The following is a 15,123-nucleotide window of genomic DNA, read 5'->3' as shown; positions in this document are numbered from 1 at the left end:
AAATTGTATGAGAGAAGAATTCAATGTATATACATTTGTTGCCTGTTTCAGAATGCCCTGATGACATACGAAGACGACAAGCTGGACGCCGCCATGGAAGACATCAAGGAGACGGACAAACTGTGCAATTCCTACCAGGATGGTTTCATGAAGTCCCTCAAACACAGGATCCTGAAGAAGGATTCCTCAGAGTCCAAGCTCAGCGTCGAGGAGAGGCTCCAGAGGAGGATCCTGTCCGCAGATTGTCAGCTCTACATGGCCATGCTCATCTTCTCAAGGAATGAGGTCACAGGGTTCATCAAGGTGAGGTCAAAGGTCATATGCTGATGAGGTCAAGCACTCTGACTCATTTATTTATTTGTTCGTTCGTTCATTCATTCATTCTTTCATTTATTTATTCATATGTCTTATTTTAGTAGGGTGGCTCCATCAGTAATTGGTATACTGTTGTACGAGGCCCCACAACAACAGAAACAAATATTACAAACATATGAGAATCAATATCAAAGGAATATCATATTGGGAATGTTTTGAGGCGTGCTGGGGAAGTGTGAATAGTCAAAAGTTATTTTTCATTTGCATGATTAGATTCTGGATATATATATACATGTTTTACTTCAATTGACAAAAGTTAAAGAATTTTTTTAAATATTTAGTGCATGGTGATTGTTTTCTTCCCCATTGAAGATTGAAAAGATATGAGTATAGTGGTTGACAAAATTCTGTTTGTTATACAGGGTGGATGGTTAATACGTAAGGGCTACAAGCTCTACGAGAAAGCCTATCGGGACATTGGTAAAGTCTACGAAGCCCGTGGGGAAAAGATGGAAGAAACGCCCGTGATGCTCGTGGAAGATGCCTCGGCCGCCCTCGAAATGGAGCCAAATTCAAATTCCATGTCAGCCGAAAGTGCCTCCAACCACAATAATGAGGTCGCGACCCTTGACCTCGACGACGATGCCTCGTTGAGCCAGAAGGACCTTGTGGCCGTGGAAGAAGATGCCTTGGCCAGGTTGAAAGGGGGCGTGTCCTTTGGCTATGGAGTCCTGCAGCTGGTGATATCCATGATGCCTCCGAACCTGTTGACGGTTGTCAATCTCCTGGGCTTCCATGGAAACAAAGAGTTTGGTCTGAAATGCCTGGATACGGCTAGTCACAGTACTGATATGAAGGCCCCCCTGGCCATGTAAGTAGAGGTATCTTTAAGGCACTTGCACACCAAACACCATGAGGGTAACCATACCACATCAAATCGCTCGCAGAATGACCACTCCTTTAATCCTCGGCGTTAAGCTAACAATATACACATGCAATTCCTTGATTTGATCTGTAGTTTGCAGGCAAAATTCCATGGTTGTTTCATTATACAGTGGTCTGAATTTGAAGACTAGAAGGGAGGGATGGAAATTGTGTACTATACCTGCTCAAACCCTGGCAGAAATTGAAACATCTAGTAGACCAAATAGATTTAGACTACCTCAGATATAGACCACACAGGTCGTGTGGTAACTTGGTTAGAGCATTGGACTCATAATCGCAAGGTTGTGAGTTCGAATCCTCACTCTGCCATTGTCTTCACTGTGATAAAAAAAGGCCCGAGAGTGATATCTGTCATCTATACGGTCAGCCACTATGACTGATTAACCTAGACGTAAAATGTTTCCTAGGTAATTGGTTATATACCAGCGTGGCGTTTACCAGCAAAATGCTGTCCTGCCGAGTTCCTACGGTAGTTACCATAAACAGAAGCAGAAACAGAAATGAAATAAAACCACTTTACTTGTGTTCATTTTTTGTTTGATACCTATTTTCAGGTTAACTCTCCTGTGGTACCACACGGTAGTCCGTCCCTTCTTTGGTATTGACAGTAAGAACAAAGCTTCCTGTATCCAGGCAGCTCAGAAGATCCTCGGGGAGAGGAAGGCAGCATACCCCAACTCAGCATTAGTGATGTTCTATGAAGGAAGGGTACAGAAACTTGAGGTTTGTTCCATTTAGTGATTTTATTTGGTTGTGTCTGTAGCAGTCTTCAATATGTCCTGGTGGGTGTTTCATAAAGCTGTTCGTAAGTTAAGAGCGACTTTAAGAACGACTGGTGATCCTTTCTTGTGGTAAGTGGTATACACCATTGGCGATGGTTTAGCGCGTAAGAAAGGTTCACCAGTCGTTCTTAAATTCGCTCTTAACTTACGATCAGCTTTGTGAAACGGCCCCTTGTTGCAAGACATAATAATAATAATAGAGTATTTGTATAACACATAAGTGCTCAAGGTGCTCCTATATTATATTACTCCTGTTCAGCTAGTCTACCGATCTGGTGCTCACAGCTTTTTGAGGAATCCGTTCCTGACGGTACCCATTTACCTCACCTGGGTTGAGTGCAGCACATTCTGGATCAATTTCTTGCTGAAGAAAATTAAGTTATAGCCGGGATTCGAACCCACAACCCTCTGTTTCAAAGTCCGGAGACTAACCCACTGGGCCAAAACGATAATATGTTGTTCAGCATTTGTTTCAAAGTAAATACTGTCAAACCTATTTCAGCGACCGCATGTACAGAAGCACCTGTCAATTAAGACCATAAGTTTGGATTTGCTTGAATTATTTTGCCAAATGGCAAAGTAATTCAAGCTGTGTGGTCTAGTGTTTAGAGCATTGGACTCATTATCATGAGGTAGTGAATTTGATTCCCTCTTTGCCATTGTCTCCACTTTGATTAAAAAGGCCGAGAGTAATTTATGTCGTCTATAAGGTCAGCCACTATGCCTGACGTACAATGTTTCCTATGTAATTTGTTATATACCAGCTTGGCATTTAATTAACAATAAAAAAAGCTGTCCTGCAGAGCTCCTGCACCAGTTACCATAACCAAAACAGAAATGCCAATTGAAAAAAAAATAGTATCACAGGAACTGTTCTTCAAGAGCGACTCTGCTCACAAAGACCACTTGTCTTGTCTTGGTACTCTAATAGATCATCTTTTTACTCATTTCCATATCAACAAATGCACACATTAAAAATGAAATTTATGACATCACACTATGGTATTAGATCTTTTTACTCATTTTCTTATCAATATTACAGGGCAACTTGGACGGTGCCTTGAAAACGTATGAGGCTGCATTGGAAGCCTGCTCAGAACAGAGAGAGATTCAACTTATATGCCTTTATGAGCTTGGATGGTGTAATCTGATGCGGCTCAATTGGGAAGAGAGCCTGCTGGCGTTCGCCCGGTTAAAAGAGGAGTCTAGGTGGGCTCAGAGTTACTATGCATACCTCACTGCAAGTATGAAGCCATTTTGATTACCTCAGTCTAGGAATATAATTACCTTAATTAAAGCTTTTAAGGATGAATTTGTTTTATAATGGTAATGTTATTGATGACAGTGTTTCCATGGTGGTGGAAGTAGTGATGGTTATTTTGTCTTTTGAGGTGATTAATAGCATTCCTTTAGAAGAACATTTTATATCTGCTGGCTCCAAAAGTATATATACTGATGCTACAAGATATAAAGTACATTTCAAGGTACTGAGTGATGTAAGTTTTAGAGACAGTGATTTTCCGTTTCAAAAAATGGTCTTTTCCGTTTCTGAAAATCTGTAATTCTGTTTAAACTTTGTCAGGAAAATGCTTGGACACAAACAGATTATGAAGTCGAGGAAGATTAAGTTTAGTCTCCCTTTATTATCAGAGTACTCATGATGCACTTAATAAGCTCATAGTCACTTAATATTGGGTGTCAACAAGAATAAAAATAAATATAAATATATATTTGTGGAATTATGTTCAGTAACTAGTCTGGCAGAAATCAAATCATTGAAATGAAATTGAGTCGGACTTCTATGGAAGTTGGCTAGAGTTCAATGTCCGGAGATTGCGACATAAATGTTCCTTGCTTTAGGCATAGCAAGTAGAGCGGACATGTAATAGCCAGATGGTACTGTTCTTACTTTCCTTTTGAAGATTAGCTAGTCGCAAATGGGTACAGCACGAAGATAGTAGAACATTTCCCCACCACACAGAAGCTTGATGCCATCATCTCTCACTCAGTATTGCGAGATCCACGAAGTTAGTTCACCACACAGGAGGGGGAAGTTCTGCCACATGCAAGCTGACTAACCCTTCACTTGGCTTTAAAACACTGAGTTCTAGTCCCCAAAGGGAGGAGCCACCTGTAATTACAATCCAAACTTCCATAGATAGCGATAGGCAAATAATACCTTATCTCTATGTAATACAATTGTAACGGTTTATTACGATTTCTGTTTGACACCCACACTTACTTTAGATCAAATAACAATCAAACCAAAAGCAAATCATCATTTAGAAATATCTGTGTGAAGTTAAAGATTAAGGTAAATACTTGTTTTACTGAATAAAATGTTACCTATTTTGTATGCAATAAAGAGACAACTGTAAATCAGGATTAATCCTGAGCGGCAATTATTTATCAATCATCAATCTATCTTCACACATTATGCCTGATACAACTCCACAGTCTTTATAATACTAAAACATCTTCCTTATAATTCAATATCAAATTCTTCAGAGAATAACACATCATAGTAAGTGTGAAAACAAGACAATTTATAACTTACAATTCAGCTTTGGTAGTGCTTGGCTTCAAAATAAATTCAGCAACATGGCTGATAAGTAATGGACATGATAGAAGTCTTTCCTCTTTGACCACATAAATAGCTTCTTCAATTAGCAGTGAGACAAACTGAGAAACCCCTCACATACATACCTGCCCATTCACTTGAACACACTCTCATTCAAATCCGCTCAACCATCCAAGAGTCACTCTCACTACCACTCACACTCCTGCTCTAGCAACTTATTTGCATTACAAAGAAAAGCGAATTGCAGCTCCTGTATATCTGAAATGAAGAAAAAGTATTTGGTTACAAAGAAGGGTAGTTTTCTGACAAACTTGATCTAAAAATGGAAATTCTGTTTTTCACTTTAAATACACACAGCAAAAACCTGAATTACATCTTGCAAAGGTGAATTCCATGATTTTCTGCATGAAAAGTATAAGCACCAAACAGATGTTCCATTTCTTTTACCGGTAAAACAGAAAGTTACTGTCCCTAAAGTTTCAAACAGCAATGGCATGTACATAGGGAATAGGGTGATTAGCCCTAAGAGCCCCAAACGGCCAATTGATGGATTTTAAATGTGAAACAGCAAAACGAAGGAAATTAGTTCCCAGTTAGAAAAAAAAAATTCCCATAGTTTTGATGTTTATTCAACTCATTAAATGGATACTCCGGGCTGGAAATATTCATATCTGAATAAATAGTGTAAAATTCACAGAGCAAAATTTCATCAAAATTGGATAACAAATACAAAAGTTATTGAATTTTAAAATTTAGCGATCTTTTGTAAAAATAGTTATATGCATGTCATGAATATTCATTAGGTTGGCTGATGATGTCACTCACATCCCCACTTTCCCTTTTCTTATGTTATTACATGAAATCATAATTGTTTCATTTTTTCATACATGTGTGAATGATGTGTCTCCATTATAATGAAATAAGTTGCAGCAATAAATAACTAATGCACTTAATCAGTTGTCAATCCAATTGTTTCAGTTCTTGGTAGAAAAATTTTGAATAAACCTAATTTCATATAATACAATAGAAAAGAGCAAATGGGGATATGTCACATCATCAGTTTGCTCATTGAATATTCATGAAGACATGCCTAGAACTGTTTCACCGGAATAATTCATATCTTTAAAATTCAATAACTTTGTTATTTGTTATCCGATTTTGATGAAATTTTCAGCATTTTGCTCTGTGAATTTTACTCTATTTATTGTGATATGAATATGTTCAGCCTAGAGCATCCCTTTAAGATGGTTTACATGCAAATCCTGTCAATTTTTTTTTTTTTAAATCAATGATCTGAACAATAGATGTGGTGATAATGATGTCCTATTTATTGAAAAGCAAGGTTTATGCCTATCATCTCATATCTTATCCTACAATTTATATTCCAGTTTGTCAGGGAGCACTTGGTCAGGTGGAGACAGCCCAGGAGCTCTTCAGAGAAGTTCCAGGTCTTACCAAGAAGAAGAACAACCAACTGGAGTCCTTCGTCCTCCGGAAGTCCAACAAGTTTAAGAAGAAACTGCCAACCCAGGCTCAAGCTAAACTGATGGCCATTGAAGTGCTTTATCTGTGGAAGGCAATGCCTGATTGCAACGAAGAAGCCTTGAGGCTTATGCTTAAGGGTAAATATTGCATTTAAATGCATTTTAGTCACTTTTATCATGTTCCAATTGGTGCATTTCATGTTCAGTTCATACATTTATCTCTCTTTCTTATCTTCCATTTCAATAATAATAATAATTGCATTTCTATAGTTCCTTTTTCTTGGAAAGGTGCAAAGCGCATTACATATTTAAAAAAAATTACAATGAAACAAAACAAACTTAAATGAATGTAAAGTAAAGAACATTGAAAGACCAATGCTGGCAAACGGGCATTAGCGGAAAGGTGTTTTTTAATTTTTTTCTTGAATATATTGAGTGAAATTGCATTCTTTATAGAATTGGGAAGATTGTTCCATGCTCTTGGAGCAGTTGCCAGGAACGCGTGCTTGCCAGAATTGGTTCGACATCTTGGGATATGGATTACTTTATTGGCATTAGATTTTAGGTTATACCTAAATTGGGTTACATGAGTGAGATCACACAGGTATCAAGGTCAGGGTTTCTGATATACGTCGCTGGCGGATCCAAGGGGGGGGCGCACAGCCAGCCCGTGCCGCCCCCCCCCCCCTTTGAGAGGCACAATTTAAATTTGAAATGTAAAAATGCCTTTAAAATAGAAGTGTGCCCCCCCCTTTTAAAGTGAAGACCTTTTTTTTTACCTTGTCAAATTTTTTCTCGGAAAATGTGCCCCCCCCCCCCCCCTTTGGAAATTCCTGGATCTGCCCCCTGACATACGTGATATATCAGATGCAGGGGCTTGTCTAAAAGCTGCTGCTATATTGAATCATGTAATGCAATTAAGACTGCTGGAGGCATTCTACTTCTTCTAATAGACAATTTTTATACTCTTTGCAAAAATTTGATGTTCCTCCTTTTTTTTTCTTTCACAGAGTGTGATGTTGCTGAAAGTGACAAGTCTCATAGAACCTTAATATCACTTCTAAAAGGTGCAATACATCGTTGCCTTGGAAACGTTGAGATTGCTATGCAGGTGAGGTGAACTTCTTTCTGAATTTAAATCTACTGACATGGTTTGATACAATGGGATGGTGACTTAGAATGAACAGAGAATACACAGGGAAAAGCATTGTATAGTTAACGCCTATCTTTAGTTGTGGTAAATCCCCCATAAAGTGCGTATCACTATTACATTTCATCATTACTAGGTGACCTTAATGCATGTGGCCCAAAGCAGATGTGGTGTGAAAAATAGTAACCAGAAAATGTATTTGATAAATTTACATATTTTACATCAGGGCCCCATCTTACAAAGAGTTACGATTGGTCCAATCAATCGTAACTCTATGGAAATCCATCAGTGTCATAATTTCTTCTTCAGGAAATTCGCACAATGTCCTTTGTAAACAAAGAGTAGCACAGTGAATTCTTTTAGAAAACAATGAGTGCTTGAATATACATCATAGTTAGAAAATATTTTGAACAAACATGCATAATAGATGTTGACATTGCTGGCCGTCCATAGTTGTGATTGATCGGATCAATCGTAAATCTTTGTAAGACGGGGCCCATTGAGTTCTATCAGGTGCCAGATCAAACTGTATTGTGTGCGCTGGGCTTTAGAAGATGATATTGGGAGAAGAGAAAATAGCGTACCTGGTATTAACTTTTAAAAAAGATCAAACTACGTTTGATACATCGTGAGACAACTGGTTATTTCTTTTACTCAATCCTTCACCATGATGAACCTCTTCCACATCTTCAATATAATTGTAGTTGTTTAAAACAAATTTTTCCGATAGTTTCAATCAACGAACGTAGAGGGCAGCAACACAGCAGTGTTGCTTTTAGGAAGGTCCACTCGATCCGCGCATGCAATTGAAGTGCGCGAACAATTTTGTAGTCATGCCAACGAAACCATGAACCGATGCAATACACTCACAGAGTAATAGCAAGATAGAGGTAAACTGATAGATTATGACATACCAGATTCAAATAATAGAAACAAAAAAATATATAAACAATGGAATAATAAAGTACCGCATTTTGAAAATGAAACTGTCACTAAATTATTGTCTTATTTTTTTGTAAATCTTCAGTAAAGCAGGATTAGATTCTGCCATAAATAAACCAGTCTGCTAATTTCACCCGGATTTAGCCAAGCTCATTTTGTGACCACCAAAATTCTCTCAGAGCACTTTTTTAGTAGATTGTAGAGTTGTTTATTTTCATTCCCTCTTTATCATTATTTTTGCTTGAAAAGTTTTTACATCAGATATCATGCTTAAAAATATGAAATATTTGTCCTTGTATTTTTCATAAAATATTATGTGGTGGTGACAACGGTTTTATGACTTTGCATATCAATATGATAAAGAGGATACGTGAGGTTGTTACGTTCTTCATCTAAATTTTGCTGCACCACATTAATGCGCCTACACAATCCAGCACCACCTCTTGAATATACAAGCGCCATGGCTGGCATAACCGCGCTGACGCCCCGGCCCTGTCGGTTATGAGGTATGGTACGGTTGGCTGCATGCATATGCTAACACAAAGTTTTGAAAAAATTAAGGAATGAAAATAGTAGATGTGACATAGACCTTCGCCCCTTGATAGTTCGTCTCAAGTCAAGACCTGTCGAAATATACATAGCTTGATACTGAACTAGATAATTTTGGTCTAATATTAGGTCTATTATTTGACTAGGACTTTGCTTTGCTAGTGTAGTGGCAATTTCGATCCTGCCTGATGGATTGCAAAATCTGGGTTGGATTTGTGGATATAGCATATTTAATTTAGATTTTCAGACTACAATCTACACTGTAAGTGAAAATTAAAATTCTAACCTTGAATATTTATCGTTGCTCATCCGTCTTGGTGCCACATCAATGACAGACCAAGTCTATATCTAGTTATGTCGAGTCGCGTTGAGATTATCATGGCCAATGCAGTGAGGCCAGCTGCCGCATATCATTCGCGCAGTAGGCCTATGCGCACCGAGGTGACCGGGAAATTTCGGCGCAGCCAGGCCAGAGCATCACGGTCTTGGCTTGGAGCTCTCAATAATGCACTGGTTAAACTCCAGAATTGTATATCAGATATAAGACAGTGGATGATAGTGAATAAGCTCAAATTAAATGACAAAAAAACTGAATTTTTTGTTGCGGCCTCTACTTATAACTTGTGCAATCTTCCAAATGTTCAACTTGATGTTGATGGTACACTCTTTAGACCATCAGAAAAAATAAGAAACCTTGGTGTCATATTTGATTCCCGCATGTCAATGTCGTACCATATCTCTCATATCTGTAGCACAGTCACTTTTTATTTAAGGAACATTTCTAGAATCAGAAGGTTCATTGACCAGTCTGCCTGTCACAATGCTGTTCGTTCATTGGTTCTGTCTCGTATTGATTATTGCAATGGGCTCCTTTCTACAATTCCCTCTAATCAATTAATTCGTATTCAACGACTACAAAATTGGGCAGCACGATTAATTTTACAGGTTTCCCGAGATCATCCTTCCCAACCACTCTTTAATTCTCTTCACTGGCTTCCTTTTAAACAGAGAATTACGTTCAAATTACTCTTGATTGTCTACAAAACACTGAATAAACAGGCTCCACAGTATTTAAGTAACTGCTTGAATCTGTATACACCAACTAGAGCACTTAGGTCGGCCAGTGATCAACTTTGCCTCACATATTCATTAACTCGTACATTAGCTGGTGACAGAACTTTTACAGTGTCGGCTTCAAAATCCTGGAACGACCTGCCACTAATAATTAGACAGTCTCCAACATTAGCAATTTTCAAAAAGTCATTAAAAACTCATCTCTTTCGTACTTTGTAGTTTTTAAAATATTACATTTAATTAATTCATTGTAAGCGCTTTGGGCCTAATGGGAAAAGCGCAGTACAAATAATAAGTAATAATAATAATAATAATAATAGCTTGTGTAGGTTTAGTAGGGGCAGCGAAATTAAGCAGAAGAACAGTAACACAAATGTCATTAGTCTATGTATTTTTATTGCTCTGCAAACTACAAGAATAATGATTTCCTTTTGTCTTACATTTTTTTAAAATACAAAAATACTTAAATAATATAATTTAACATATTTTCTTTGTGGTTTGATTATCCATAAAAAATAGTAAAATTGAACAAACGAACAAAAATCAACTCTACAATCTTCCAATAAAGTGCTCTGGTTGAAAATGGTCACAAAATCTGAGTGAAGTGGACCTTCCTTTTAGCAACACCGCCGTGTGTTGCTGCCCTCTACGTTCGTTGGTTTCAATTTTGAAAATGACTTTTATTTTAACTTATATTTATATTGTCTTTGTTTGAAGCTACCCTACCCTGTGTGATCAAACCACCTGGGGATGGTTAACAAATATATTGGCCCATATTTTTTTTAAGAGGTTTCAACTGTATCATGGCACAAAAACGTGGACTATGCAGATTTTTGTACATACAGTAATTGCTTATTTCATTTTGTACAGTAAGAAAAAAAAACATATATATAATAATCCGCATTTATATAGCGCTTAATACATCGGAACGACGTCTCTAAGGGCTTTACAGACATATTATCAAATTAAATCCAATTAAATGTGCGCTGTTGGCTAATGGCGCTTACAAGAAATCTGCATACATGTAACCCATGGTTTTGTACTATGGTACAGTTGAAACCTCTGTTTAGAGTACAGGCCTCAGTGGTCAAGTCCATACAGAGAAAAGGTGATTTGGACATAGATTACAGGTTGCAAGTGGCATGTAACAAATCAATACATTGTCAGATTGTGCTCAAGGAGTGTGCTCTATTGCATATTGAAAAATGAGATTTCATATTCAATAGCATGTGCACATTAATAATAATGATGATAATAATATGCAACATTGATATATTGCATAATGTAAATGTTTCTATAAAGTGCTGCGTACTACTACCCCGGCTTTAGCACGGCCACCCTGATCGGATGCTCAAGCATTCAAGGAATTCCCACGAGGTACCTATTTACTACACCTGGGTTGAGAGTGGAAAATGCAAATAAATGCCTAGCCAATGGACGCGAGTACTGGTGTGGGATTGAACCTCGGACCTTGTGGTTCAAAGTCCAGAGACTTATCCACTGAGCCACAACACCTCTATGTTAGTTCTTACACCAAGCATGACTTTTTATTCATACTCAACTCTTAGTAAAACATCCTTCTGGACTCTCTTTGCTTTATTTGTTTTATCAGTGTTTTGAGGATTGTATGTCAAGGTCTTCTTCCAAAGAGCCTGAAGCCCACGCTGCCCCCTACGCCTGCTTTGAGTTAGGAGCAATGCTAGCCGGAGGTCAAGCGGTATGTTTCTTTGCTTCTTTGTTTCATCTGATTTGAACATTAACCTTCTACAATCATTTATCAGTAGCTAGTTGAGAATCAGTCAACAAAATACATTTGTTTGCAAATAGGAAATGTAAAAGATGCATTATCAATATTATTAACATTGCTTGTTCATTTTACTCATAATTGAAAATAACCACATGCATGTGTTGAAAATAATCAGAAAGATGAATCCAAGGGTTGAAGGGCTGGGTGATTTAGCTTCGGGTCACATATTAGAGTGATGACAGCAGGCAAAACAAGTATATTTGTTTTTAATTTTCGGGGGGGGGGGGGGGAGTTATTTTCATACTGTAACCTATTGCCTAGATTTCTACATGGCAGTGAATGGGGTTTTTTCCAGCGCTCTCTTGAGCATTTAGGGGGCAAAATTGCCCCAAGGCCTGTGTATTGTTTTCCCTGGATGACAGACTAATTTGTAGGCTTATTTGCTGCTCTGTTCAAGGTCTAATCAGTATCCTTATTACATTGAAATATAGGGATATTGAAGCTTTAGCAAATTGAGGGTATATCTTCCATCATTATGAAGCGATATTGTGTCAATTTCGTGATTTGAATAAATTTAAAGGTATGGTTCAGGCTGGAGATATATATACATGTATCTCAATAAATAGAATAAAATTCACAGAGCAAAATGCTGAAAATTTGATCAAAATCGGATAACAAATAACGAAGTTATTCCAGTGAAACAGTTCTAGGCATGTCTTTATGAATATTCATTAGGTGGGCTGATGATGTCATATCCCCACTTGTTCTTTTGTATTTTATTATATGAAATTAGGTTTATTCAAAATTGTTCTACCAAGAACTAAACAATTGAATTGATAACTGATTAAGTGCATTAGTTATTTATTGCCGCAACCTATTTCATCATAATGGATACACATCATTTACACATGTATGAAAAATGAAACATTTATGATTTCATGTAATAACATAAGAAAAAGGAAAGTGGGGATGTGACATCATCAGCCCACCTAATGAATATTCATGAGGATGTGCATATAACTGTTTTCACAAAATATTGATAAACTTTGAAATTCAATAACTTCGTTATTTGTTATCCGATTTTGATGAAATTTTCAGCATTCTGCTTTTTACTCTATTTATTTAAATATAAATATATTCAGTCCGGACCATCCCTTTAAGTTGAACTCTGTGCTAAGTTTATTTTCTCTCTTTTTTAGGTAAACCATCATATTTGATTAGAGTTACGGTCAATTGTTTATGTATTTTTGTTACTTTTTATACAGACTGCAAGCAAAGGAAAGAGTCTCATTCTAAAAGCAAAGGTAGGTTGATACATACACAATTACACCCATGTATACATGCATAACATATATTTCGGCGAACTGGCTCTTTTGTGCTAGTAGGGAACCCTATCTTAATTTTTTCCTCAAATGTGTTCTTTACTGTCAATCCTTTCATCTTTCATTCCATTGATTACTGTGTATTTTAAGGGTCGGCACATGCACCTAACTTTTGTGTGAAAATAAACTTTAAAATGCCACAACTTTGTTGTTTTGCATATAATTTCAAGGAATTTTTCAATTGTATGCACGTCTGGGTTTTCTCTAAATATTAAACTCAACTTGTTGTTGGGACAGACTTGGCCTTTAAATAGTAGTGCTTCGTTACATTTTATTTTCTTATTTCACTCTTTAGGACGGTTACAAAGACTATGACTTTGAGCAGAGGCTGAGTGTTAGGATACATGCCGCCTTACAGCAACTGAAAGGGGTCGACTAACCGACTGTCTTTCCTAGCGAACAGCACAACTACTCATCTACATGTATCTGGGACAGTACCAATTATTTGCATCAAGATTAGGATACTTGTAAGTCAGCAGTGATCCACTGTTTTTTTTGTAATCAGACAAGATATTTACTGGAATTTTTCATCGACTATCAGTGGTAATATATTCAGATATTAGTAGACCTTATGCATATGACATCATCATCTCATAGCGCCCTCCCTCAGAGGATATAGGAATGTGTGTAAATGGAGTTGTCAGAGAAGGGCCAGCTTCTGATTACCAATACATAAAAGGCAATGGCTTCAGCCTCTAAGATAGCGGCGCAGTCCATCAATGAATAAGGTCTGTCTTGGTAACAGGGCACTCAAAAGAGAGGCATCGTCTATTGGGAATGAAATCAGAATAATAAATGCACTTGGATTCTGACCCGTCTTCTTGTATAGAAGTGTGGCAGGTGCATTGGATATCGAGAGTGCGAGAAGTAGCAGATTTTATATTGCATAGTCAAGAATTGAATAACAGAAATATTTCATGAGTTGGGGAATATTGCACAAATCGTCGATGACAATATCGGCCCTCACAAGAGGAATATCTCTGATATCCCATGAAGAAAAGCCATTCAATAAAGTGATTATTTTCTTATGACCATTATTCGTTAGACCATGCAATATGGCATGATATTGCACAACAAGCTTTGTACATGAGCCTATGGGGAATATGTCAGATTTCTGTGCAGCGTGCTATATGCTGTGATATTGCACGGGCAAATCGTGCAGACTAAACTATGCAATGGGACATTCCAAGAAACTTGCAAAAATAAATTTTCGAGTAAAAAAAACAATCATAAGTCTGGCAAGCAATTGCAAATTTGCACTTGAATGCTTGGTCTCATCTTACAAAGAGTTGCGATTGATCCGATCAATCACAGCTATGGACGGCCAGCAATGTCAACATCTACTATACATGTTTGTTCAAAATATTTTCTATCTACGATGTATATTCATGCATTCTTTGTTTTCTTGAAAATTCACTGTGCTTCTCTTTGTTTACAATGAACATTGTTCAAATATCCTGTAGAAAAAATTATGACAATGATGGATTTCCATAGTTACAATTGATTGGATCAATCGTAAGTCTTTGTAAGACTCTTTGCCCAGGGCTGCTTCTTGCAACAAGCAGTTAAAATCAATTTGCTCTGGTTACAATTGAATCGATATCAATTGTAAATTTGCATCACAGATTTGCAATTGATTGCAAATATTTGCTTTTTGCACCCACTATGACATTTTAACTGTGGAATGTTATTGCCAAGAAACGTACATTCAATGACCACCCAAGAGAGAATTAAAAAAAAAGGTCTTTACAATGAACATGCTTGTGTAGCATTCTCCCGTGGGGAAAATAATCAAGGAAACCAACAACCAAAAACATTTTGGTGTGATTTTTCTTCTATACTAGTGGCCACTATTAGGTTTGGTTTATTTTGTAGTGAAACCTGGGCCCAGTAACAAAGAGTTTAGCGATCAATCGCTAAATGATATTGCATATCAAGAACTGGTTGCATGCACATTTTGCACAGTAGATTGACTAGGAACCAATCAGAATTGCTCTTTCAAATCTTTATCTTTGTGTTATACTTGACGTTGATCAGATTGATCGTAAGTCTTTGTAAGACAGGGTCCTAGACTACTATCATATTAACTTACATAAGTCCATGGGCTTTGTTGGGTAAAATGTATCGACGGAGGGGCGTCAGCTGCCCATTTCCAGTCACCTAGCCCGTCAG

At 37.3% G+C, this 15,123-nt stretch overlaps 1 protein-coding gene across 2 annotated transcripts in view; it reads left to right on the top strand.

Moving 5' to 3' along the window:
- The window catches only part of LOC129263062 (tetratricopeptide repeat protein 39C-like), a 22,158-nt gene extending 7,035 nt beyond the window's left edge, over positions 1–15,123 (top strand). For both annotated transcript variants that reach the window (XM_064103081.1, XM_064103074.1), the window contains exons 4-12: positions 52–303; positions 738–1,186; positions 1,815–1,983; positions 3,085–3,286; positions 6,012–6,245; positions 7,118–7,218; positions 11,435–11,539; positions 12,835–12,873; positions 13,247–15,123. In XM_064103081.1, the coding sequence (XP_063959151.1) occupies positions 52–303; positions 738–1,186; positions 1,815–1,983; positions 3,085–3,286; positions 6,012–6,245; positions 7,118–7,218; positions 11,435–11,539; positions 12,835–12,873; positions 13,247–13,330 (1,635 nt within the window). In that variant the 3' untranslated portion in view covers positions 13,331–15,123. The remainder of the gene's footprint in view (positions 1–51; positions 304–737; positions 1,187–1,814; positions 1,984–3,084; positions 3,287–6,011; positions 6,246–7,117; positions 7,219–11,434; positions 11,540–12,834; positions 12,874–13,246) is intronic.

This window comes from Lytechinus pictus, chromosome 1, assembly GCF_037042905.1.
Source record: "Lytechinus pictus isolate F3 Inbred chromosome 1, Lp3.0, whole genome shotgun sequence".
In the NCBI taxonomy this organism is placed as follows: domain Eukaryota; kingdom Metazoa; phylum Echinodermata; class Echinoidea; order Temnopleuroida; family Toxopneustidae; genus Lytechinus; species Lytechinus pictus.
Note: the sequence above shows the minus strand (reverse complement) of the source record. Positions and strands in the feature narration are given on the sequence as shown.